The 25,818-nt window shown below is 47.1% G+C and overlaps 1 protein-coding gene across 6 annotated transcripts in view; it reads right to left on the bottom strand.

The window, feature by feature from the left end:
- TRPM1 (transient receptor potential cation channel subfamily M member 1) overlaps positions 1-25,818 on the bottom strand; it is a 67,910-nt gene that overhangs the window by 11,078 nt on the left and 31,014 nt on the right. For 2 of the 6 annotated variants that reach the window (XM_024561753.3, XM_045196385.3), the window contains 15 exons: positions 25,282-25,416; positions 25,012-25,062; positions 23,321-23,461; positions 22,458-22,487; positions 16,173-16,465; positions 15,270-15,498; positions 14,573-14,695; positions 14,231-14,362; positions 12,047-12,175; positions 10,729-10,980; positions 9,247-9,439; positions 7,331-7,351; positions 5,968-6,112; positions 4,291-4,493; positions 3,522-3,654 (listed from right to left, as the gene is read on the bottom strand). In XM_024561753.3, the coding sequence (XP_024417521.2) occupies positions 3,522-3,654; positions 4,291-4,493; positions 5,968-6,112; positions 7,331-7,351; positions 9,247-9,439; positions 10,729-10,980; positions 12,047-12,175; positions 14,231-14,362; positions 14,573-14,695; positions 15,270-15,498; positions 16,173-16,465; positions 22,458-22,487; positions 23,321-23,461; positions 25,012-25,062; positions 25,282-25,416 (2,210 nt within the window). The remainder of the gene's footprint in view (positions 1-3,521; positions 3,655-4,290; positions 4,494-5,967; positions 6,113-7,330; positions 7,352-9,246; positions 9,440-10,728; positions 10,981-12,046; positions 12,176-14,230; positions 14,363-14,572; positions 14,696-15,269; positions 15,499-16,172; positions 16,466-22,457; positions 22,488-23,320; positions 23,462-25,011; positions 25,063-25,281; positions 25,417-25,818) is intronic. The other 4 variants (XM_045196382.2, XM_053912318.1, XM_053912319.1 and 1 more) reach the window with 4 other exon arrangements.

Below are 25,818 nucleotides of genomic sequence, written 5' to 3'. Positions count from 1 at the left end.
TGAGGCTAGAAATGACATCGATTGTACCGGCAGAAGGAATTTATAAAATGTTCTCCTCTGCCCAGCCCTCTGGCTTGTCTGATGTTATCCCCTCCCAGCAGACAACACCTGACAACAAGAACGCTTGCTTTGCTGTTGCTGATAGTAAGGGTTCTTCCTGACAATTACGGGTAGCAGAATCATTCACATATTGAAACTGTTCCTAGGTCCTAAGAGCAAAACCAAAGTTTCCAACCCAGAGGGATACCCTATTTGCCACTCCAGGAGGGAACCAAATAGAAATTTGCATTCAAAGCAGGGGACCAACTTTTGAGTCATCAATTGTTGAAAAAAACCGAGTTCTTACTATGTGGAAGTATGCAAGGCTCCCAGGCCTGGTCTCAGGGGTGAGGTGGTCGGGGAAGTCTTCCATAAGAAATTGGCATTTGAACAGAGATCCAAAGGATGAGGACGCAGAGGGAGCAGCCTGTGCAAAGTCCCTGTGGCAGGGAGGGAGTCGTGCCTTTGAGGCAAAGAAGGTGTGCCAGCAAGACGGGAGAGTCCATTGAGTGCAGAATGGATGGAAAGAGCAGAAAAGAACCTGGGGAGCTCAGACAGGGAGCCGGGCAGCTTCGAGGATCCTCTCGAAAAGCGGGTGGTAGCTCGTACTACCGTGGGGGTGGGAAAGTAAACAGACCTTGACTGTCAGTGAAGAAGAGGGAGGTGTCACAATCATTTGCTGACTGAGATGGTTGGTGGTGCCTCTGGCGGAGCCGAGAGCACAGGCGCAAGTCCATGTCTGGCAGGGAGCCACGAGCACAGCGTCCTGGGGCACTAAGTGGCACGCTGGGTGGGGCTCTGGGTTGAGGGTACTGCTGCAACCCGGCGTGGGGTCAATGAAAACCTGAGTCACGTCGTAAATTTCCTGATGAAGGGCTACATGTTGGATCAGACAAAGTCTTGACATCATATGGTAACAACGAATGGTTAAATTGTTAGAATTTTATATATAACCTTGCAAGCATTAGGGGAAAGCCGTGAATTCGGTTCCTGCACAGTCGTGGAGCACCCTACTTGGAGAACACCATGCACTGAGGAGCAGCCTGCTCTGAGGAGCATCTTGCAAGGAGGAGCAGCCTGCACGGGGGAGCAGCCTGCACGGGGGAGGACGACAAGTGTGTAATTTCTTGTGGGAACACATTTGCAAGAGAGAGAGTCATGCAAATTGCTGGTCCCAGTTTGGAAAGGCGCCCAGACAACCGGGAGGCCAGGAAGGGCCTCAGGCCAGCAGCGCCTTTCCCAGATGCTCACCCCTAACCAGACCCTGCGGTCCCCACCATCCTGGCCAGGACACCACTAGGAAGAACAGGAAAATCAGCAAATGGTGACTCAGAAAAGAAAACCGTCAAATATATACAGTGAGAGAAACGGCAGAAACCTCTGAGTTCTCAACAAAGTTCAATTTTCGAAGTCATCCCTGGTGCCAAAGGTTAGGGAATAATCCTTCATTTTGTTTCCTTGGCTCCTCAGCCAGTTTAACTTTTCCCAGGCCCCACCTTCTCTGGTCGCTGGTATTCACCTGTGACTCAGCCGAGAAAGGGAACAGGACAGGCTGGAAGGCGTTCCCCTCCCTGGTGTCAGCACCAGCCAAGGGAAACGGGAAGGAGCCTGTTTTTACTGCTGGACACACTCATCCCGATGGTGTGCGCACATGGCCTCTGGAGGGAAATGCAATGTGGCAGGCGGCCTGATAACCGAATTCCTGGAGCCCAAGAATGGCAAAAATTCAAACAATGCGTGGGGGAGGGAGAAGGGGAAGAGGCAGAGGGAAACAAAACACCATTTCCATGGTAAATGACTGCCTGTGATTAAATCCAAGCTAATGACTAATTGCAAAGTGGAAACTGCCGATCATCAAGATGGGCGCGTGTCATCTTCCCATGGAGAAATAGTTGGTATATATTTTTAAAAGATTTAAATTATTTATTTTTAGAGAGAGGGAAGGGGAAGAGAAAGCGAGGGAGGGAAGTATCAATGTGTGGTTGCTTCTCGCGCGCCCCCTACTGGGGACCTGGCCGGCAACCCAGGCCTGTGCCCTGACTGAGAATCAAACCAGTGACCCTTTGGTTCACAGGCTGGCCGTCAATCCACTGAGCCACGCCAACCAGGGCATAGTTGGTATATTTTGAGAGCTCAGTCATCACTATGAAAATAGCAAGGACGTGTTTCAAAGTTTTATGGAACATGTACCTTATTAAGGCCAAACGTGGCAGCAGGTAACCCTGGAGTTTGGGGGGTTGAATTACAAGGTGACTAGTTCTAGGAGGCGAGAGAGGCCAGAGACCTGCAGCTGCTGGGGCTGAGGAAGAGTCGCTGTCCCGAACTCGCACCAGGGAGACTTCACGGTGTGTTGTGAACTCTGCTGCGACTTGGGGACCCTTGACTGGGAACTGCGCTGGAATATTCTCCTGAAGTCCCACCAGGCCTTCCTGCTTACCAGGAAACATTTGTATCTGTATGAAGCAGCTTGAACTCTGGGTGCCCAAGGCCATAAAGATGAGTAGAGAGTCTCCTTAGGCGTGTCTCCTTCTCTAGGCTCCTTCTACTCACCTTGTTGGTTAAACTCTTGAGAACAATTTATTTTTTAATCAATTACCACGATTTTTACCAAGCTTAAATTGCTTTAAGTGATAAAGAGTCTTGAAAATTAGGTGATTAAAAAAAATGTACATCATGTAGGTTTCTGGTTCCTGTCTACTGTTTGCTGGCTGCTCTTTGCCAGTTGCAACAAGAGCTACACAATAAAGTTGGGGAAGATACCCCGCCTCCTGTCCCTCCTGTCCTGCCTTTATTGGCTCATTCATGGATTCACACACCCATGCATTCATTCATTCTGCATTTATGAAGCACCCCATCCGGATGATGGTGATTCTGCTGGGATCCCAGAGGTAAAAGGGTCTGAAACACAGACTCACCCCTTGTTCAGAGGTTTCCACCCTCTTGGGGAACAGACACCTGTACCCCTCCTGCAGTTCCTGGTCTCAGGAGAGCACAGAGGAGGGGTCCATCCCCTCTGCTCCGGGAGGGTGGGGAAGGTGTTGGGAGGAGCAGAAAAACCACAAGGCAGGGGAGGTCAGTTCCTAAGGGGAGACCACCCTTGGTCAAGACAAACACATGGCTGGAGTGAGGAGAAAGGTGGCTGCTGGAGAAGCCACCCAGCCCTGTGGCTGACTGTTCTGGACATAGATGTTAGGTCTTGTAGCAAAAGTCCCGCCCCAACCCCACCTCCACCCCCGCAGGGGTGGCCAAGAAAGTCAGGGCTTTCTTGGTTTGGTTTGGCCTGGACAATTGGCCATAAACTCATCCTTCACTTCTATATACAACCCACAACCATCCCCTAGGAAACACATAAAAAACACACAGTTTGAATAAAGCAGACAACTGGGAATGCATGTTTAAATGGACTTTGGCGGCACCACCCCAGACTGGAGAGGAGGAGCCCGCCAACCTGAGGCCCTGAGTGGGCAACGCGCGGGGCGCACCTGTCGCAGGTGACACGGATGCGCTCGTCGCTGGAAGACTGCTGCTCGTCCTCCTTCTCCTGGAAGTGCTCCTGCACACACTGCTCCTCGAACTCGTGCAACTTCTTCAGCTCCTCCTCGCTGAGAAACAGCTCTGCTCGGACAGGGGTTGCTAAGTGAGATCCCGCAATAGCTGCGAACAACCAATCTCCGCGCGTTCTTGTGAATTTCACAGCCCAGCCTCCCTGCGCTCGGTTTTCCCGACTCTCCAGACTGCCCATTACAGGGGAAGAGCTGGCAATCAGCAACGATAGTCTTCCCAATGGAGCACAATGGCTCACTTTCTAAAACACACACACACACACACACACACACACACACACAAACCCTCAAAACTGCAGCTATCGGAAAGTGAAGCCAAGCATGATTTTCTGCGAAACCTTTTGCACGTGGACAGAGTCAAGGGTACTGCATGTTTTCCCCATGATCTTTAAGGGCAACACATTGAAACATTTTGAAAGGAATACCGATTTGACTAACAGCAGAGAGTTACTTTCAAGAACTCGATTTCTCATCTTGTTTTGAGCGGGCTTTCAGTAATTACTGATAAATTAATGAAACTGGAATAAAAATCATCACAAAATAAGAAGCATTGTGCAAAGAATAGCAGTTGGGCAAGAGTGTTGTGTTCGCAAACATTTAAGGGGGTTAATGAGTTTGCCATGAGGGTGTCCCATTGGAAAACCCTTGTGAAATTAGCCCTGGACGGAAATGACAGTCGGGCACGTACTCAATCCGCGATCCTGTTCATCTTGGTCGCCTTCTCTTTTCTTCCTACAGCGGCCGCTAAGACGCATGATGATTATGTATATGTGGTTTAAAATGATCATTGGTGGAGGTAGGACTGGCCGGTCATGAAAAGTCATAATCAGCTGATACCGCTGGAATTTCCACACTTGATTGGATATTGACTTCACTTCAAAGAAGGTATTGCTTTGAAAAGAACACGTTTTTAGTTAGTCACGTTACTTTTCATGTGACTTTACAGAGCAATCAGAGTCACAGGGAAGTGACAAGACACAGTGAAATGGCCTTGTAGTGCCCCCTAATTCTGATTCTCAGATAACCCTGTCTTCGGGTCTATCCATCAACACGGAGATCATCTACACTCAAAGGCGTTTTGTTCATATAAATACTATTTGAGAATATTGAAGCCATGGCTCCTGTGGCTCAGTGGATTGAGTGCTGGCCTGGGAACCAAAGGGTCACCGTTTCGATTCCCAGTCATGGCACATGCCTGAGTTGCAGGCTAGGTCCCCCCCCAGTTGGTGGTGTACAAGAGGCAACCACACACTGATGTTTCTCTCCCTCTCTTTATTCCTTTCTTCTCCTCTCTCTAAAAATAAATAAATAAAATATTAAAAAAAAAAGAAAAGTAAAACAAAAAAAGGGTATTGAAATCACTATCTACTGCTTTCTTGAAAAGCCACACTGGCATCTATGGACTCACATGCTCAGGAAATTGTATTCCACATATTTAAAGGTATAGCCATTCAACTCGGCATTTTGAAGTAGTTAAACTTCCATCCCAGAATACTTTATTTTCGGTAACTGAATGGGTTACTTACTGAACTTATTTGATCAAAGATGCATTATTTTGGATGTTGGGTAGGTGCCATCTTTGTCCCTTCATTTCCAGTGGGAGGAAGTAAGGGCACACTTGTTAGAAGTTGGAATCGTGATCTAGCACGTTTTCTGTCAACACGGGGACCTCAGAGAAGCCAGTTAATCTCTCGTGACCCGTACTTTCTCACCACTCAAACCTGGCGTTTGAATCGCGTTCTCTCCAATGCACTGGTCAATGCTAAGATTCTCTATTTCTGTCATGGGTTGTTGCCCCCCCCATTTTTCATCTTAGAAGCTACAATAATTTTTTCAACATCTATTAAGCACGATCACATACTCAGCACATCCTGCCAAAATGGTCAAGTTCTAGAAGAAACCTGATTTTCAATCTGAGCCATGTTTGCCCTAGATCACTGTATTTTCTATTCTATCAATGACAAAGGAAACATTTTATGTCATGTTACAGCAATTGTCACGGCGTATGAAGTTAACCTTGTTTTCTGTGCCTCTGCTAATGAACGAAAGGCGCGACTGGATCAAGTCTCCTCTACCTCAGGGGACTTTCATCTAAGAAAATATTTTCTGGGATTGAAAGATCTCCTCAAGTGTTATCATACTAACTGAGCTGAAATTTCAGTGCGTTTCAAATCAACCCTTGATTTATGAATGCGCTAAGGCTGATTGAGGTGGAACAAAAAAACGACGGCAGAAATTTGAAGCCCTTTTCAAAGCCCTGGTGAGATTCTGTGTGAATGCATGGCGGCCTGGGAGTGTTCGGATGGAACTGAGGATGTGTAAAGTAACCCGTAACAAGTGCGTAGCCATCAGCCTCGACACGTACTTGAAGACCGCGATGAGCAGGTTGACCAGAAGGATGTTGGCCACCAGCAGGTAGCACGCCATAATGGCCGGGGTCAGCCAGGCGCCCGGGATGCAGGGAGGGAGCCGCTTGCCTTCCTCATCATACTGATTATCCCCACAGGGAGCTGCAAAAAAAAAAAAAAAAAAAAAAAAAAAAGTTTATCTTTCTGTGCTTGCTTTTCCACGGAATGAAAAGAATAACAGACGTTATTCTTCCATAAGCTATTCGATGTCCTATTTCTTTTCTAATATGATTTTTTTTCTGTGGAAACTATCGATTCATACAAAGAAGACAAGAAACTCCTTTCTGAACTCAGAGGTAGTTGTTCTTAACTTGTCATGTTTGTAAACATTTTCCCATTTCTTGATTGTGTTTCTCACATAAAAAGTTGTTCATTTTTAAGCAGCTACATCTATCTCTATAATTTTCTTCTTTACTATTACCCACGAGAAAGGTATTGTGTCTTCTCATTATTTAACATTAGCTTATGTCGTCTTATTGGTTTGATTCATGGTTAACTTGGAAAATAATTTTGTTCTGGGGTAGGAGGTAAGGATCCTTGTACTCCCATATCCCTCACTGTTCTGGTGCCATGTTTGAAAAATAATCTTTTCTCTCTCTGCTCATGTGAAATGCCACTTGGATCAAATGGGACCTTATTTCCTGGAGAAAAGACAGGAAGATCTCAATGGTGATGAGTGAAGTAATCTACATCAATTTACAGTCTATGTACTTCTTGCTTATTCGCAGTTTTAAAAAATATTGACACGAGCCCTGGCTAGGGTGGCTCAGTGGATTGAACGCTAGCCGCTAGCCCATGGCACCGGTTCGATTCCTGGTCAGGGCACATTTCTGGGTCGTGGTCTAGTCCCTGGTCGGGGGCGTGCGAGAGGCAGCCAACTGATGTTTGTCTCTCACATCGATGTTTCTCTCCCTCTCTTTCCTTCTCCCTTCCCTGCTTTCTGAAAACAAATAAATAAAATCTTAAAGATGCGCGAGAGAGACATCTATCAGTTGCCTCTCACACGCCCCCTACTGGGGACCTGCCCCACAACCCAGGCATGTGCCCTGAATGGGAATCAAACCGGCGATCCTCTGGTTTGCAGGCCGGTGCTCAGTCTGCTGAGCCACACCAGCCAGAGCAATAAATAAAATCTTTTAAAAAATAAGAATAAACTTGGCTAATTCACTTTAAAATTTTTTTTAAATAAAAAAAGTATTCACACGAGAAAACCAGGGAAGTATTTGTACCCAGGGTAAAACTATCGGGAATTAGCTGAGGAGGAGCCTAATTCATGCACACGTTTCACGGGCTACAGTCATCAGTTCTGCGTAAACTTACGATTAATTTCCATGGCGTAGACTACATAGCGACGGAGAAGCAGGATTTTGTTTTTTCATTGTGACGGGAAGGGAGGAAAGAAAATAAGAGCACAGTTGAGAGAAAAGGAAAATGATTAGCAACACAAGACATACAAAATCTTCAGGCTTGGGGATTACAGATTCGCGCTTGGAAACAGTGATCTATTTAGAATCAGATGCATTATCAATTCTAGGAAATGTATATTTATGAATATTTATAATGAATATTTATTTCACCAAGCAATAGCAAAAGCTCAGCAGTTAAAAATACAGTGAAAAAGACACGAGGCAACTGCCAGATGGTCCTTTCACTGGACAGGTTAACCAAGAAGGCATCCTCTAGGACCCCACACAAGCACCTCACAGGCACAAATAAATACAAAATAAGCATGGAACGCTCAGATCAGGAATCCAAAACCTACGTTAATCGTGTGACTGAAAATAGTGTACCTTCCGGTTTACCTCTACCTTCTCTCATTTCCCAACTGCATGAAAAAAACACCAATAAAAATGTTACAAATTATGTCTGGATCCAGGGACTTTTAGCATTTGTGTTTAAGGTTTTATTTTGTGTTTAGCTAGCTAAAAGTCTTTGAAATCAAATTAGAATTTTTTTTTTTTTGGTTCTGGCTTACCAATAATTGACTTTGAGGTACGTATGATAATAATGTGGCCCAGACCAGGTTATAAAAGCTACGTGGAGGCCTTGTGTGATCCATTTATCAGTCTGGCCTAGTGGCTGTAGGTAGATAGACTGACAATCTTACGTTTCTTCCAAGGGGAGGATGTTCAAAACCTTCTCTCCCCAACGGTGAGGGAAGGGGACTTGACTTGGGGTGGTGAACACACAGTACAACATACAGATGATGTGTGATAGAATTGTACACCTGAAACCCATATAATTTGATTAACCAATGTCACCCCAATAAATTCAATAAAGATTGTTTAAAAAGATTTTATTGATCTATTTTTAGACACAAGGGAAGGGAAAGAGAGAGATAAACATCAATGGGTGGTTGCCTCTCGAGCGCCCCCTACTGAGGACCTGGCCCACAACCCAGGCATGTGCCCTGACTGGGAATTGAACCAGCGACCCTTTGGTTCACAGGCGGATACTCAATCCACTGAGCCACACAAGCCAGGGCAATAAAACCTTTTTAAAAAACCTCCCATTCCCCAAAAGCAGAACACTGGAAGCAGCAAACCTGTTATAATATCTGATGCTTCATGATAATGCAAAGATGTGGGAGAAAGTTTTGGTGCTGGCAGAACAGCTGGCCTGAAGAACCTTGGTCAGTGTCCGGTACAGGGACATGTGAATTCCCCTTCCCTGTGACGACCAGCTCAATCTGGGGAGGAGCTGGGGCCTGCATCACCCAGAAATCCCTGCACCATCACGACTCACTTCCTCTGCTAGCAACCAGGTTATTGCCAAAAACTTAAAAACTAGCACTCCACTAGTAAAGAAGAAGTTGATGCCCATGTGGAAAAAGAACATTGGGGGCTTGACGAAGAGGGTGACACGGGACACCAGCACCCTGTCATGCTCCCTGTCTCGTTCTGCCAGAATGCCACTGCCAGCTCTGTCTTGGGGGAGAAAGAGATCAGGCTAATGACACTTTAGGACATTGGAACTGGAACTACAGTCACGTGCTAGGATGGTCCCCACGTCCCACTAAAGGGCCGTGAGACTCAGAATTCTGGTTGATAGTTTTAGACTAGAAGGAATGACTAACATCTCAGAAATCTACCTTTCATCATCTGCATTTATTTCTTCAGAAAACCGTTTGATGTCTATGGCAGACTACAAAACATTCTTTGTGCACGAATTAACACATGCTCGTCCGTTAATTCGGGTCTGATCATCTGCCTCGGAAGCAGGGAAGAGAATCTTACTATGAATTCTATTCTTACGGTCTATCTGGTCCGCAAACACCTCCCCGTAGATCATCCAGTAGGGCATGTAGAAGATGTTTCGGGCCAGTTTCCAGGAAGGCTCCTCATCGGGGTGCAAAATGGCTTGACGGGCTACTCCGAAACTCATCAGCACAACCAGCATTATGACGACGAAATACAGCATATCGATCATCTGAGCAGAAAGAAAATGTGTCTCTTGGTGTCGTAACGCACGGGCCAAGCTCACAGGGCCCATGCTATTTGTTGCCCTCCGCAAAGGCTTCATCAGTGCTCAATTAGGATGAAGAAAGACTCCTTGCTTTCTCTCCATCCCATTCACGGGCTACTTCTCTCCTTCCCGCAATGCATATGTCATATTCTACAACATCGCTATCTTCATCTCTTTTTTGCTTCTGTTGTTGCCCCTAAACAAACATTCTCCTAGTCACTTCAACTGTAAGTGAGAAAGGAAAGACTTATGGGAAAATGGGTGCATTTGAAAGGAAAGCTAAGGAAGCAGAAGAAGAGATATCTAAGGAGGTAGGTCACAAGATAATGAATTGAGAATGCATGCTGGTATGTATTCCATTCATTATTCAAGTGTGGAGTAGTGACAATGAGCTACGCTCTGGTTATTGGATGCTGAACTGGTATAATTTCTGATTCTGAACATCCTTGAAGATGAAGGTCCTTGCCCAGATAAGCGGGACTATGTACCCTTTCGCTTCAAGCCGCTTGCCGTATAAAGAATTATTCCTAAACTTAGGAGACTTCCTTCCTTCTAGGAGCAGTCCTACCACTGATGCTATTTTGGGGATGCAAGGAAAATCTGCTGGGTCAGCCTCAGTTTCAGATTCTATGGCCTGTTCTGAAGGAAATGTTGCCAAGGATTTGGGTTGACCTAATCCCACAAATAGCTTGTGTCCGTTCCAGGCCAGAGCTCGTGAGCCGAGGATTGTCTGGAATACAGGCGGGGAATGACCCTGGGTCCCCTTTGTCCCTGGCTTTGACTACATGTTAGGACGTTATCAGTCAGCTTATTGGGGTGTGCATGCATGCATATAGTTGGCCCTTGACTTGTGTTTGTCAACTGGATTTGAAGTTATTTTTTAAAAGATTATTTATTTATTTTTAATTTTTTTTAGAGAGGGGAAGGGAGGGAGAAAGAGGGAGAGGAACATCCATGTGTGGTTTGCCTCTCACGCACCCCCTACTGGGGACCTGGCCTGCAACCCAGGCATGTGCCCTGACTGGGAATTGAACCAGCAACCTTTTGATTTGCAGGCCAGCGCTCCATCCACTGAGCCACACCACCCAAGGCTGGATTTTAAGTCACTAACATGTAGGAGAACTAGGTATCTGAAAGCAAAAACCATTTCCCATAAGGAACCAATTGCAAAGGAAAAGCCCAAAGGACATGCAGCCTCATGTCCTAACCATGGCCGCAGTGTCTTGCGCCGATCATGGGGTGTCATTACGAACCATCTTTCCGATCATCATCACGTAGGGCCCCAGGTACTTGTTGACGCCGAAGATGTCCAGCACGCGGATGTACCAGAAGATGATGTCCACACAGTAGATGACGCGGCCATAGCCCATGTATGGCTGCTTCTGCAGGCGGAGGACGGCCCCGACCATGAACACGGAGATGGCCATGAGATCCGTGATGTTCCAGTACTCCTGAAGCCAGACTTTGATTTTCTGGCTGAGTTTGCCTGGTTCTGACATTAGGATCTGGAACCCAGGCCAAGGGGCAATGATCAGGGAGTGCCGTGAGGGAAGCCTCATCTCAGCAGCTTGGGCAGACCAGAGGGGCAGAACATTCCGGGGCATCTGCTTCCCTTTCCTGCTCGGGGACCGCCAAACACCACTGTACTCAGGCAGACAAAGATATCTAGAAAGGGAAATTCCACGGAATCCTCTGGATTCCTAGAGTCAGGGTTTCGCAAGCTCTCAGGAAATGCCTTCAGGAAAAGTTATATCCTCTGGCCGTAGCTAAAGCAGCTGCCTCTCGATCTCTTTTCAAATTCTCTGGATGTGTGCCTGTCAGCTGACGCTCCGGGAGGAAAGCTCTGGAGCACAGCTGTACCCGTGTGGTCCCTCAGAAGAGAGCCACCCAGTGGAGCGGGCGGGACTGGGCGAGGATTCCATGTTTATTTGCCAGAATTCCTTTGCAATTTAGATAGGAGAAGTTAGGAGGGAAGTTAGGATTTCCCCCTATTTGAGTTCTTACCCTTTGAAAATCACTGATTAAAAATCACTACTTCCTCCCCGAGTAAAAGTGCAAATATGTAGCAACCAGCATTGCACAGGTGCACACAGAGCTATTCCCAGGGACACAGCTAAGGTGTGCAGTAAGGTGGGGCTCTGGGGTCAAGGTGGTACCCCGTTAGTGATGGAGACTCTGGGTAGGTCCCAGGAACACCAAGCGTGGGAAGGGGGTGGTGATTATTTATGAGCCAACAGAGAAGGGATTTAACAGTTTAACAACCTAGGTATGTGCCCTGACAGGGAATTGAACCCACAAATTTTTGGTATATGGGATGACTTTCCAACTAACTGAGCCAGGCCGAGAGGGCTATTTTGCCTTGTGTTTTGATTTGCAGGTTCACATTCAGTTGGATGCAGAAGGTGGCTACATCTTAAGCAAGGCAATGGAGTAAGCTTGGGGTGGCGGCCCCCCCAAAAAGGAAACCCCCTTGGCACTTAGGATTTGCAAGATGGGGTCTTGCAAAGAGAATCTCCCTTTAAGTTGAAGTTGGTGGTAGTGGGGCTGGGGGCGGGCTGCAGGAGCACTCGCCTCTCGGATTTTCTCTAACGCCAGGGTCACGATGTAGGAGATGACGATCCATTCCTGGAGACAGGGCCAGCGGTCCATGCGCACCAGGATGACATAGTTGAACAGCAGCAGGTAGCCCAAGTACGAGATCTGAACAACAGGAAAAAATAAAAACAAAAAACCTGTGGGCCGTGTTGCTGGGAGATGGCCCACTCTGGAAGGAAGTTTGGAAGCACAGTTTCCGCTTGACGTAACTTCTAGAGCCGATTTTCATTTCCGACTGGGCTGACTCATTTAGAGAAGCCCTTCCATCCACGTCCCCAGTGCAGGCAGAGACCCTGAGGCGGGTGAGAGGCTGTCTGTACTTTCAGCGCGACGTGGGTGCTGATGTGTCACTTTCTAAGTGAAGATAGATTTGCGCTACAGTCCCCCTCATGGGGAAGTCAGGGCAGTGCCCAAAATTATGATAAACAGGGAAACTGTTAATAGTTTACTGGTATGGCTTCTACATTCCTGGAAACTGGACCGTGTGACTGGCTCCTCCCTGCCTCTCAGATTTCCCTCTCGAAGCTTCCCACCGCTGGCTGATGGGTGTGGGAGGTTGGCAGGGAAGACAATGGGCCGTCTGCTCAAGCACACAGCGCTGTCCCATGTCCTCTCAATTAGTACTGGCAACAGCGTCCTTGTCTGTGGCAAGACAAGGGGTGGGAGGGAGGTTCAGGGAAGTGGTCTGAAGTTCATTGTCAGAGCTGGCACAGGCCCCTTCTCAAGTCTTGGGAGTCGGATGTGGCTAGCCATTGTATATTTGGATTAGGCAGGATTTTTTTTTTTTTTTGTATAAACTTGACTGGGTGCAGGTACAATCCTTGTATCCACTATTCTGTGCGGGAGTAGTGGAGGCAGAGCTCTCAAATGCGCTGCGCTATTGTCCCCTGGGAAGTGACTCAACCTGTGGCCCCGCCCCCACATGGGAAGAGCCCCAACATTGAGAAGCCAAGGCTGCGGCTCCCTGACTTCCTGGCCCTGCCCTCTTCAGCGGCATCTCAGCTCTCCTGTGGGCCAGGGACACCCCTGGTCCTCAGCTGCTTCTGACCAGAACACATGGGGGACCGAGTCTTTGGGCACGTCACTCGCTGTGGCTGTGGGAAGGTTAGGTATCAAGACCTATACCTGGCTTGAGTCTCTGGGCAGCTCCCTCCCCAGGTGCCATGTCCCCAAGCTCTGCCTCTGCTCCCAGCTCACCCCAGCCGTGGCTGGAATGAGGCTGGCAGCTTCCCACATTCTGTCACCTGCTGGTGCCCGGTCCCTAAAGAATCCACAGTGCCTGGAGTGGGTGTGGCTTGGTGCTTGGGCCTTTGTGACTAGTCTTGTCCCTCCCACGGGTTGTAGGAGCCACAGGGCACTGCCTCCCCTCCTGTGACCACCTGCAGCTGGACCAGTTTCCCCCAGGGCCTTCCAATCTGCTCCCGTTTCTCTGCCCTCTTTTCCCTTCACCTGCGGAAGCCACAACAGGGGCAAAGCTGGAGCTACCCTCACTCCCAGTGGGCCAGATTCCTGGAGTGGCCAGCAAAGGGGCCGGAGGACAGTGCATGGCCAAGAGGGTCAGTGCGGTGTGCACCGCAGAGTGGAGAGGCCTTGGTCTGCTCCCTTACTCTGGGAGTCGCCGATCAAAGTTCAGCCACACTCTTGCGGCAACCCCGCCAACTTCCTGCAAAACACCATTTGTGGTTTGCTTCTTCCATCACTAGCCATCCTTGTTTATGTTTAAACAAAATTATGCTTTGCTAAGTTTGTCTTACTAAAGGCATTTAAACAATTCTTCATCTTAAGCAAATAGAATATGGCAATTTTGCTTTATGAAGTGGCGTATTTGGGGCCAGGATGGCCACATTCCTACGTACGTATAAATATATGACAAGATAGTTAGATCCAATTTTGGGTGAGGATCTGAATTAGCTCCAGTTTCATTTTCACAATTCATTTTAATTCGGTGAATTTTAAGCACCTTGTAAAGCCCTTGACATTTTTCCTTTTCAAAAAGAAATGAGATTTTCCAAGGTAGCATTGGTCCATTACAGGTAAATTTCAGGTGTGTGTGCTCCCCACCCAAAGCCCCATCTCCTTCCAGCCTTGACCTTTGTCTCAACCCTAACATATCTAACTGTTCCAAACAGGCGACAGGGCCAGTGAGAAGGGCAGCCTTACTGTGTAGAACCAGAACTTGACAATGGGAGCGTTGTAGAATTCACAGATCTTTGTCCCGATGGGGATACTCCTTTGCTTTTTGTGCTCATTCTCCTCATCTCCCTTTCTCGAGCCTGCATCTGCGTTCGCGTCCTGGAAAACACAGCAGGCGCGAGGCTAGGTGGGAAATGCACCATGCCCTCCATACTATGTCACAGACAGGTGCCCTTAAAAATAAAGAATTATAAAAAATCCCCCTCCCAAAAAAGTGTCCTCCATGATTGCGGCCTCTAAATTCACAGTGAGAGAAATCTCAATGAGTTTGAAAACAAGAGCAAATCGATGCTTAAGGGTAACACTGACCTCAGGCTCCTCTTCCTTTTCTTTGCCGTCTTCGTTCTCCTTGGACGTTTGGTACGAGAGGTCATCATAGGTGCGGAATTCCAAGAAGAGGATGGTGGGGGGCAGGAGAATCCCCATGATTACCTGTGGGTGGTGAGAAAAAGGGATTTTTCAGCTAGGTCGGTTCTCAAAACTTTTCGCATCACTGATAAATTTTTTCTTTTTAATTTTCACTCCAGGACATGTTTATTGATTTGAGAGAGAGAGAGAGAGAGAGAGAGAGAGAGACACTGATGTGAGAGAATCATCAATCGGTCGCCTCTTGTACACACTCTGACCGGAGATCGAACCCGCAACCTTCTGGTGTACAGGATGACGATCCAAACACCCGAGCCACCCAGCCCTGGTGACAACCTTGTTACTTTTGTCACAGTGGCCGCCAAGCTCTGTAAGCCAGGCCCAGGGATCAGGTCAGACTCTGGCGTGTGAGCCCACCTGGCTCAGGTCCCGGACTTACTAACTCAGATCCTAGGCAAGTCTCGACTTTTTAAATCTTGACTTTTCAGTCCCTCCATCTGCAGGACAGAGGTTGTCACGGCATCTCTCTCACAGGGTGGCTCAGAGGAGTAAATGAAACCATCCACAGGAAGCATTTAGCTCAGCCCGGCGGAGAGTACGGGCTCCCAGGGGTCACTGATCCCCGTCGGGCCACACACACCTTGAGGCCAGGGTTCTTCCTCATTCGCAGCCTCCCCATCCACATGTCGGTCAGCAGCATCTGGCTGCAGGTGTGAGCGATGAAGTCCCGGTGCTTGGCCGCGACGGCCAGCTTGAGGCAGGTGGAGTTGCTCCAGTTTTTCAGCTCGTAGGTGAGCAGTTTCATGGCGATCTGCTCGTCGTGCTTGTAGGACTGGTCCAGCAGCTCCACGGCCAGCTGCCCGAAGTCTCTGGGCCGAGAGAGACCGGATAGGGGCTGAAGCCGCTGCGGCCGCAGGTTCTCGGTGAGAGAGCCTGGGCCACAGGGACATCGTGGAGCCGCCACAGTCCTTAAAGCTCGTGGGGGTACATCCCCAGAGGGGAACTGCTCCGTGCTCAGTCCTGTGGGGGTGGGGATGGCTGTTCTTGCTGCACATGGAGCTTTAGGTGGCCCCCAGATTTGCCCCTCAGGCCCCAGAAACACAGAGACGAGAAGACAAAGTCCCTCCCTCACGTGTTCTCGTGCAGATTAGAACATGCAAAGGGATTAGAACTCAGAGGAGTGGCTACCCCTTTGGAGGGGACAGGTGGACACTGAAAGGGGACCCCAGTGCGAACAAGAGGCAACCAATCGATGTTTATTTTCCTATCTCTCCCTCTCTCCCCTCTCCCTAAAAGCAACAAAAGCACATCCTTGCGGGAGGATAGAAAAAGAACCCAACAAACAAAAAACAACGATGGTCCAGAAGCACCTCAGAGAGGCCGAAGGAAAGTTGTCCATGCTCTGGGCACAGCAATTTATGCACTAGCTTTAAACATAATGGCACTCAAGTGAGAAATACAGGCGCCACCCCTCCCCACAAAGGGACAGGTGCTCAGGACGAGAGCCCCCCCCCCGCACCCCCCCTCCCTGGCGGATGCTCACTTGGAGTTGTTGTCCAGATCCTGGGAGATGTCATCCACCAGCTCACTCTCGGAGGACTCATGAGCCATGGACTTGTAGAGCTTGCAGGCCACCAGGGCCTTGGCCATGCTCTCCTCGCCCCGCTGCCACAGGAAGACGGCCATCTTCTGGCGCTTCATCAGCACGGCCCACACCATCAGCTCGTGGAAGGGGTACTGGAAGCGACTCACGGCCGGGTCGTCCACGTCGATGTCGATCTCCTCCTCCTTCTTCTTCTTTTTCTTTTTCTTCCCTTTGGCCGGAGGCTCGTCATCCTGAGGGGGGACAAGCACATCGTCCATAGTTCTGCCATATACATGGGCAGCTAAGGGCCTTGGGATGATGCAGAAGAGGAAAACCCTTCTTAGGGACATCTGGGGTTTCCACTTGGTGCGTTAATTCTTCTGAAAAGATGCACATGGTTACTATGAGAAATAAACCGTGAGAACAAACACAAAGGCATACTGCTGTTTAAAGAACTTGTGCCTCTGTGTTGGCAGTGGTTTTTTTTTTAAAAAACCCACCACACCAAGGTTGCAGGTTCGATCCCCAGTCAGGGCCCATACAAGAATCAACCAAGGAATGCATCAATAAGTGGAACAACACATCTATGTTTTAAAAACCAAGGCGATGCTGCAGAAATACAACAAGAACACACTTAAATACAAAAGGTACCAGGGGAGAGATGAAAACCCACGGTTTATTTCCTCAAGAAACTCTTCCAAGAGCAATTCCAGTTTGCAGACATAGCGCAATCAGGGGTCCACCAGAGAAATGGAAATGGGGATAGAGAAAAATGTCTTCGGTTTCCCTGCCAATGTGTTAGGGACGTAAACGGTTCATTCTGAAGGAGCTTTGTCTTTTCGTGCATGGGGTCCAAATGGAACGCCAATTTTTCTCACTTCCCAACAGGGTTATGAGGGATGGTTTTTAAATTGGGGCAGGATAGGAAAGAAATGTGGGTGCAACTGAGAGAATTGTGGAGGAGAACAGGGAAGCAACATGGAAATAGGTGGGGCCTAGACTTTCCCAGGCTAAGACTTCAGTACTCAATGGAATATTAACAATGATATTTGGCCCTGAGCAGTGTGGCTTAGTGGGTTGGGTATGGTCCCGCAAAGTGAAGGGTTGCTGGTTCGATTCCCAGTCGGGGCACATCTCTGGGTTTCGGTCCCACGTGCAAGAAGCAACCAATGTTTCTCTCACACATGGATGTCTCCCTCCCTCTCTTTCTCCCTCCTTTCCCCTCTCTCTAAGAATAAACGAATAACATCTTTTAAAAAATGACATTTGTTCTTCTGCAAACACGTTCCCATCAATTATCTACTTTTATTTTTTCTCATTTATCTACTTTTATTCTTACTCTGAGAGGCTATAAATGTCTTCATTTCCTCAGATGAGGGATTCGTGGCCAAAAGACTGAAGAACCTGCCCACGGTGACACCGCTGGCATGGCTGGAGTGTGGGGGAGCCTGGCTCTTCAATCCCTAACCCATGTCTTTCAGGGTGGCCCCACTTTTAATAACTCCATAATGAGTTATAACTTTTTTATTAAAACGATCATATCTTGCCTCTGATTTCAATGTTTTTGTTCTAATTTTCTATTTTTTTAAAAAGATTTTATTCATTTTTAGAGAGAAGGGAAAGGAGGGAGAGGAGAGAAACATCAACGTGTAGTTGCCTCTCGTGCGCCCCCTACTGGGGACCTGGCCCTCAATCCAGGCATGTGCCCTGGCTGGGAATCGAACCAGCGATCCTTTGGTTTGCAGGCCAGCACTCAATCCACTGAGCCACACCAGCCAGGGCATAATTTTCTAATTTGTCACAGTAAAACGATACAGTAATTTTGAGAAAGTTGATCAACATAGGTTAAAAACTGACATAATAGAAGTTTTAAAATAAACTTAGCTTCATTTTCAAGAATATATTAAATCAAGTAAAAAGCCATCAATTGCTAATGAAACGTAAAACAGAAGGCTTTTTAAGCCTACCTTTCAATAATATAGAATATTATAAAAATATTAATTGTATGCAAATGCTCTTAACATGATGTTAAGATTGCTAGAGAGTGAATATAACAAACAAGGGCATCACTTCCCTAAAATGCAGAGCACTCCCACAATAAACAATACAAAGAGAAACAACAAAAGACACAACCTGGAAATATAAAGAGAAATGAGCATGTCCAAAATCACAGTGTGTCTCTAAACACACCTCACTCAGAAACGAACTTGAGCCCTGGCTGGTGTGGCTCAGCAGATGGAGCCCCGGACTGAGAACCAAAAGGTGTGCGGGATTGATTCCCGGTCAGGGCACATGCCTGGGTTGCAGGCCGGGGCCCCAGTAGGGGGCGTGTGAGAGGCAATGGATTGACGTAGCTCTCACACATTGCTGTTTTTCTCCCTGTCTTTCTCCCTCCCTCCCCCTTGCTCTAAAAGTAAATAGATAAAATATTAAAACAAAGAAACGAATTTGAAAAAATGAGTAAAAATGAGCAAATGGAATAGCATAATGACCAAGTTTGATCAGACAGATAAGCAGAAAAACTGGACCCAACAAACTGAGAAAACTGAGCATACACATTTGTTTCCAACACACGTGAATCGTTAACAAAACTCAACCAGGCATTAAACCCTAATTTCTCTGAGATTTTTTATCTCAGGGATTTCATGTTAGTCTCCATTCAAGGAATAAAATTAGAAATTAACAATGGTGGGATAAGGGCAGCAATAAAAGTCTGTACCTAAAAAAGCGAAAATACGCTTATAAAAAACTCTTGAATGAAAGAGGAAATTATACATATCTAGAAATGATGGCAATGGAGGTTTTATTTACCCAAACCTGTGGGATACCTTGAAAACAACGTTCAGAGAAAAATCATACCTTTAATGTATTTATTGGAACACAGGGAAGACGGAAAATGAGCAAACCTCACTTTCAAGCTGAGTCAGTAAAAACAATACTGTAACTCTATAGAAATATATGGAAGACATGAATAAAAATGAAAGCAGATATTATTAAAATGGAAAACAGAATGCAGAAAGTTGTTTGATAAAGCAAAAATGCCGGATACATAGGCCAATATGGTTAAGAAAAAAAGAGAAAATATACATTTTGAAAAACTGGAACAAGAAATGGCACACAGCTAAAGATTTTGAGGAGATCAAGAAGTTTGAATACAATGGCTCCTGGTCAGGTAGCTCAGGTGGTTAGAGCATCATCCCGATACACCAAGGTTGTGGGTTCGATCCCCAGTCAGGGCACATACAAGAATCAACCAATGAATTCATAAAGAAGTGGAAAAACAAATTGATGTTTCTCTCTCTTTCTCTCTCTCTCTCCCTCTCTCTCTAAAATCAATAAAAAATTAATAAATACAAAATTAGAATACCATGTAAAACTTTACACTAAGGAACCTGAAGGTCTAGATGAAATCATTGCTTTCCAGGAAAATGTAAATGACTGAAGTTACCCTAGGAAACAGAGAGCCCGAACTGACCCATATTGTGAAAGTTATTTTAGAAGTAGTGAAAGTTAGCTCCCCAAACAGAGCTGAGACCAGGCTATTTTTAGAGGCGAATGCTACCATAACCTCACAGAAAGCTGCATACCGTAACCCGTATGGGACCATAACTTCAGCGAGCACAACGCCGCTCTGCTAAAAGTCTGCCTTAATTGTGAGCACAGAACCCAAACCATCTACCCCTGAATCCACCCAGAAATGGAGATGCTACGTAACACAGGAATTTGTTTGAGAAGAGTCTTTACAATAGTCAATGTCAGTATTCTGTGCTATGGCCTTTCATCCATGCATTTAAATATTTTTTTTTTTATGTGCAAAGACTTTACTGCAAGGCCAGCATTTTTTTCTAAATTACAATTGCGTTGCATTTCAATATGTATTCACTTCCACGACAAATAAACGCTACCAGTTGTACTCAGATTAAGATGTATTCTGACACTGTATGCAAAAGTTGGCATCTCATACAGGCAGACCTCAGACTGATCGCAAGTTCAGTTCCAGACCACTGAATAAGAAAAATACTTTATTGCTAAAAAATGCTAATCTCAACTGAGCTTTCAGCGAGCCTTACTCTTTTGGCTGGTGGATGGATTTGCCTCAAGGTTGATAGTTGCCGAGTGATCAGGGTCAGTTGCTGAAGGTTGAGGTGGCTTGTTTTCTTTCTTCTTTTGGAGGACATGCTCAGAGTTGGGGTGGGGGGGATGTTTCTAGGTTCTTTAAGTCAAACATTACTTTTCTTCCACAAAAGGTTTTTTTGTTGTCTTGCCATCCCTCTAGTTTATTCTTTTTTTTTTTAAGATTTTATTTTATTTTTTTTTAGAGAGAGGGGAATGGAAGGAGAGAGAGGGAGAGAAACATCAAAGTGTGGTTGCCTTTCTCGCGCCCCCTGCTGGGGACCTGACCCACAACCCAGGCATGTGCCCTGGATGGGAATTGAACCAAGAACAATTTGGTTCGCAGGCCAGCGCTCAATCCACTGAGCCACACCAGCCAGGGCTAGTTTATTCTTTTTATATCTTCAAATCTCTTTATTACATTCTCTCTTGAGGGTGGCTGCCCTTTCTAGGGGTCTCAGGCAATGCAGGCAGCTGCTGCATAATCACCCGGGCATCCTTGAGGAAGGAAAGCGCCTGAGAGCCAGAGAGAGCCCGCATCCCCAATTCAAATATTTTTGTGTCTATGTGCTTTGTTCTTAAGGTTCCTTCTTAAGCTTATTTCTGAGTACTTCTGTGCTATTGTCATGGAAATTTTTAGTGGATTTTCCTGGGTTTTCTAGATACAAAATATTTTTTTGCTGATAATTATTACCTCCCCTTTTAAGGTGCTTTTTAAAACGTGAATTCTTTAGGCGGTACAGTTTCCAGAACGCCATGAAGAGCTAATGGGGAAACTATGATGTCAACAATAACAGGCCTCCTTGTCTTACTCTTGATTTTAATTGAAAGGACTCCAGTGGTCCATTGCTCAGTAATAGATTTCCTCTTCCTATAAACTATCCATGTATGTTCATCACATCAGGAAGTATGTTTACTACCATTTTTTTTATTTTGGTGGTCTGTTCCCAGTAAACTAATTTTTTAAAAGAGTTAAGGAAACTATTCTACATTTTTTTCTTTTTGATTCAGGCATGCCCCACCCCACCCCCTTGTTTGCTGGCCATCAGCTTGTTCTCCCGATCTATGAGTCTGTTTCCATTTTGCTTGTTCATTAATGTTGGATTTTTGAGATTCCAACTAGAAGTGAAATCATATGGTATTTTTCTTTGTCTGGTTTATTTCACTTGGCATAATACCCTCTAGGTCCATCTGTGCTGCCTGAAATGGCAAGATTTCATTCCTTTTTATTACTGAATAATATTCATTGTATATATGTACCATACTTTCTTCATTTTTTATTGATTGATTTTTGGGAGAGAGGGGGAAAAAGAGAGAGAGAGGGTAGTATCGACTTATTGTTCCACTTATTGATGCATTCATTGGTTGTTTCTTGTATGTGCCCTGACCGGGGATCGAACCCACAACCTTGGTGTATCAGGACGATGCTCTAACCAACTGAGCTACCTGGCCAGAGCTGTGCCACTTCTTTATCTGTTCACCTATTAATAGACAACTAGTTTGCTTCCACATCTTGGCTATTATAAATAACGCTACAATGAACTTAGGGGAGCATATATCTTTTCAAATAAGTGGTTTTATTTTCTTCAGATAAAGACCCTGACGCTGTATTGCTGGGTCATACGGCAGCTCTATTTTTAGTTTTTTTAAATTCTTTGCCAGCTAGTGAAAAATGATCACGTCATATTGTTTTTCTCCTCTAACTTATTGATATGAAGCAATCTATGAAGGACTTACTAACATTAAATCATATTTGCATTCTTAGAAGACTTTAATTACTTGCTTATGACTTTAACAACATTCCATTGAATGTATTTTGGACTTATTTATTATTTTTGGGTACATAAGTGTCATTATTCACCAGGCTTTTTGGGTTAATCTTTGTCCACTTTGAAACCATGGTTTTGCTAATTCTAGAAAATGAATTGGGTAACATCTAACTTTTTAAAATGTCTACGATTACTTTACATAATTTGATCGAATCATCGAAGCAAATTTGGTGTGTCTAGTGTACTGGATTGACTCACGGAAAACAAACTCGTTCAGTTTTATGTTGAACGAACACAAAACGCAGATGGCACACATATTCAACCAAGACACCATAAACTGTGGAAAACAAACCTCACTTACTTCCATTCCTAGGAGTTTAAGAGCCTTAGGCTGCGTGAAGAAAGGGGAGAAAGGAAACAATGTGGTCAGATAACCGATGTTAGAAGGACTTCAGCAGGAGAGCTCACAAGAGACATAATAACAGATTAACCATTGAGGCCAATGGCCAAGGAAAGGAAATGCCTTAATGTGGAAGCTCGGCTTCCGTGGAGTCAGCTGAGGGGAAAGATGTGCAGACACGTGACCCTCGTTCTAGCCTCAGCCAGAGAAGTTCACTCACAGAAATGCGGGTACGGTGCTGCGGGGTCCAAGTGCAGGGCAAAGACTGACATTTGAGTTGGGCTTGTGCTAAGCAAGGGATTTTGATTGGGGCGGGGGCGGCGGGAGACCCAGCCACCTCGGCCACACAGTCTGATTTTGGCAGAAGTCCATGGTTCCCCCTGACAGAATAGGGGTGACTGTGAGCTTGTCAGAGAGCCTTGGATGCCGGGACAACGACCTTGGCAGTGAATCCTCAGGCTGCGGGGAGCCCTGGGAGCCTCTGAGCAGGGGGTGCACTGACCCGACTCTTGCTCTGGAAGAAGTAGGTCCCCGCAGCCATAGGATGAAGAAGGCAGCAACAAAGGGTGAGGGGCAGATGCAAATGATGGGCTGAGCATTTCTACTTCTTAAGGATAAAGGCTGGTGGCCCCAGGTGAAGCCTGGGCATCTGCAGGGTCAGTGAGGCCTCGCACCCGAATCCCCGCAGGAGGGAGGGCAGCTGTGGTTGGGGACGGGGAGAGGAGCTTCACTCTGAACGGGCTGAGTGATTGGGAAAGGCAACAGGGAAGCCCGCATCGTGACTCAGGGACCACCCAGCACCACACAAGGCCCCTCAGCGCTACCCTCTTGGGCCCAAACAAGTTGTTGTAAAGGGTCCGGAAGCTCTTGCGCGTGTAGTTGCAGCGGTAGGCGCCTCCCATGAGGTACTCCAGCACCAGCCCTATGTCGATGAGGCTGATGTGGTAATCGGGCGGCAGGTTGCCCTGGAAGACAAGAGGCCGCGTCTCAGGCCCTGTGAGAAGCGTGGACTTCATCCCTCACCCCTCGGACACAAGTAGCCATCCCTGGTCCCTGCTCGGGCGCTAGGGTAACAACGGGGCACCAAGTGGCACTCCATCTATCGCCATGGGACTTAGCTGCACTTTAGAAAAAGAGCAAGCCTTCCCAGGGAGAAGAGTTAAAAGTCTGGTAGAAGAGACTGGGCCAAGACAGAATGGCCAGCTGCGTGCCTGTGTAAGCGGAAAGCAGTGAATTGTGCGGCTGGGTGAGCCTTCCTTTGCCCAAGCAGATGTGTTTTGTGGGGAAGGTGCTTCGCTAGCCACTTGCAGGGCAGAAGCCCACTTCCAGGGGCTGAAGAGTCCAGATTTCAGGGGTAACAGGAAGGCAGGCTCTGCGGGAGGCAGTGGGGAGAGGGACTATCCCTGGGGACCCAGCATCTCCAGTAGCAGCTTCCCATGGTGCCCTGTGACTTTCTGGGGTGCCCCCAGATTTCAGTAAGGACCAGAATCCACAAATGACCTGGTGCGGTCAGGAGCCAGGGAGGGGGCAGGGTCCAATGACTGTCTCCTGCTATCACAACTAGACTTCTGTATGACACATGACTGGACTTTTGGGGACTGTCTGCTCTATCCCCTCATCTGAGTTAGTTTCTTTGGCTGAGAATATGAATGCACAGTCCACACTTAGCATGCCAGGGACTGCGGCATTGTAGCAGAAGGAATCACTTCCGACATCAACACCATTAATTGCTTCAGCCTGTGGCCGCAGGACTCAAGAAAGACCAGGACGGGAGGGTGAGCGGACAGGGTCCCCCGAGCATAAAACTGTTATACTTCTCAGTGGCGGGAAGTGGGGAACACATGTCACTTCCCAAAGAGGGACCAGAGAGGGACAAGGACAACTGCCTTGCTCCTCAGAACACACAGAATGATACAGGCATGTGCTCACGGTACTTCTAGAAAGCGGCAGAGGGGCAGATCTTAACAGACACAGAACACGAGGCGGCAGGGACAGAAGGTGGCCGGGGCAGCCAAAGGCGGGCCCTCCCTGGGCCCACACTCTGGCCTTGGCCGTGGGGCCCGCCCCTCACCCCTCTTTCAGCCTATCATGTGAGAGGAGAAGCATCAAACTTACAAAGGATAATTTTTTTTTATTATAAGTAAATTCTTTTCATGAAGAGAGGGGCTCATGATTTCTTAGGCCACCAATAAGAGGAGCATACATTTTAGAAATGTAAAAGTTGTTCTGTAAAATGTCTTCTTGAGCAGTCCAAGTCAGAGAAACAGTCTCAGGGATGTAAAGCACAGCACGGGGAATGCAGTCAGTGATATTGTCATAACTCTGTACGGGCGGGGCGGGTCCTGGACGTATGGGGGGGGGGTGATCCGTCCGTCTGTAAGGTATGCCTACTCACTATATTGCACACCCGAAACTAATACAATGCTCTAGGTCAACTCTAACTGGAAAATAAAATTTTAAAAAATACGTTATGGAAAGATGCCCGTAGGTAAGGATAATGAAATGGCAGACTGACCTTTTTAACGTCCCTGACCAGCAAATGCAGAGTGTTGGGGGGGCCCAGTCTCTGAAAGGCAAGCGTTCAGCCATGTTAACTATGGTTTCCTCTTCGGCTTGGAGCAAAAGCCTACCCTAGGATTTTAAAAACTATAAAAACAATAAATAAATATGTACATAAAATACCTGCCTGCCGTTAAACAGGGGTCCTCCCACTGAAATGGTTTTTCGATAATTCCGGGCCCCTCTGGGCACTTCCATGCAGGGCGCCCCCTCCTGGGCCACTCACCGTGTTGTAAAGCTCTTCCAGCCTCGGGATGGTGAGAAAGTGCTGCATGTTGACTCCATTTTCAATCAGGAGCTTCACGAAGTCCACGCGATCCAAGACCAAAGCATCCAGCATGGCTTGTTCCAGAGCGTTCACCTGCAGAGGGAGCGGGGGAGCCCGGGAGTGTCCTCTTGGGGGGACATGAGGCAGGAGGCAGGTTGGAAACATCCCCCGAAGTGTATTCTGACCCCCACGCCCCACCAGACCTAGAGCTTTCTGAACGGGGCCCTCTCTGCTCTCTGTCTTCAGGAAACACACCCACCTCTCCTCCCCTTTCCCATCAGTTTGACCTCTATATGTCAGACCAACCATCCAACTTCAATAAAAAGGGAAAAAGGCCCTGGCCCGTGTGGCTCAGTGGATTGAGCGCTGGCCTGCAAGCCAAAGGGTCGCCGGTTCGATTCCCAGTCAGGGCACATGCCTGGGTTGCAGGCCAGGCCCCCAGGAGGGGGCACTCGAGAGGCAACCACACATTAATGTTTCTCTCCCTCTCTTCCT

Source organism: Desmodus rotundus, chromosome 10, assembly GCF_022682495.2.
Source record: "Desmodus rotundus isolate HL8 chromosome 10, HLdesRot8A.1, whole genome shotgun sequence".
NCBI classification, from domain to species: Eukaryota; Metazoa; Chordata; class Mammalia; order Chiroptera; family Phyllostomidae; genus Desmodus; species Desmodus rotundus.
The sequence above is the reverse complement of the archived record's forward strand: the minus strand, read 5'-3'. Positions and strand labels throughout refer to the sequence as shown.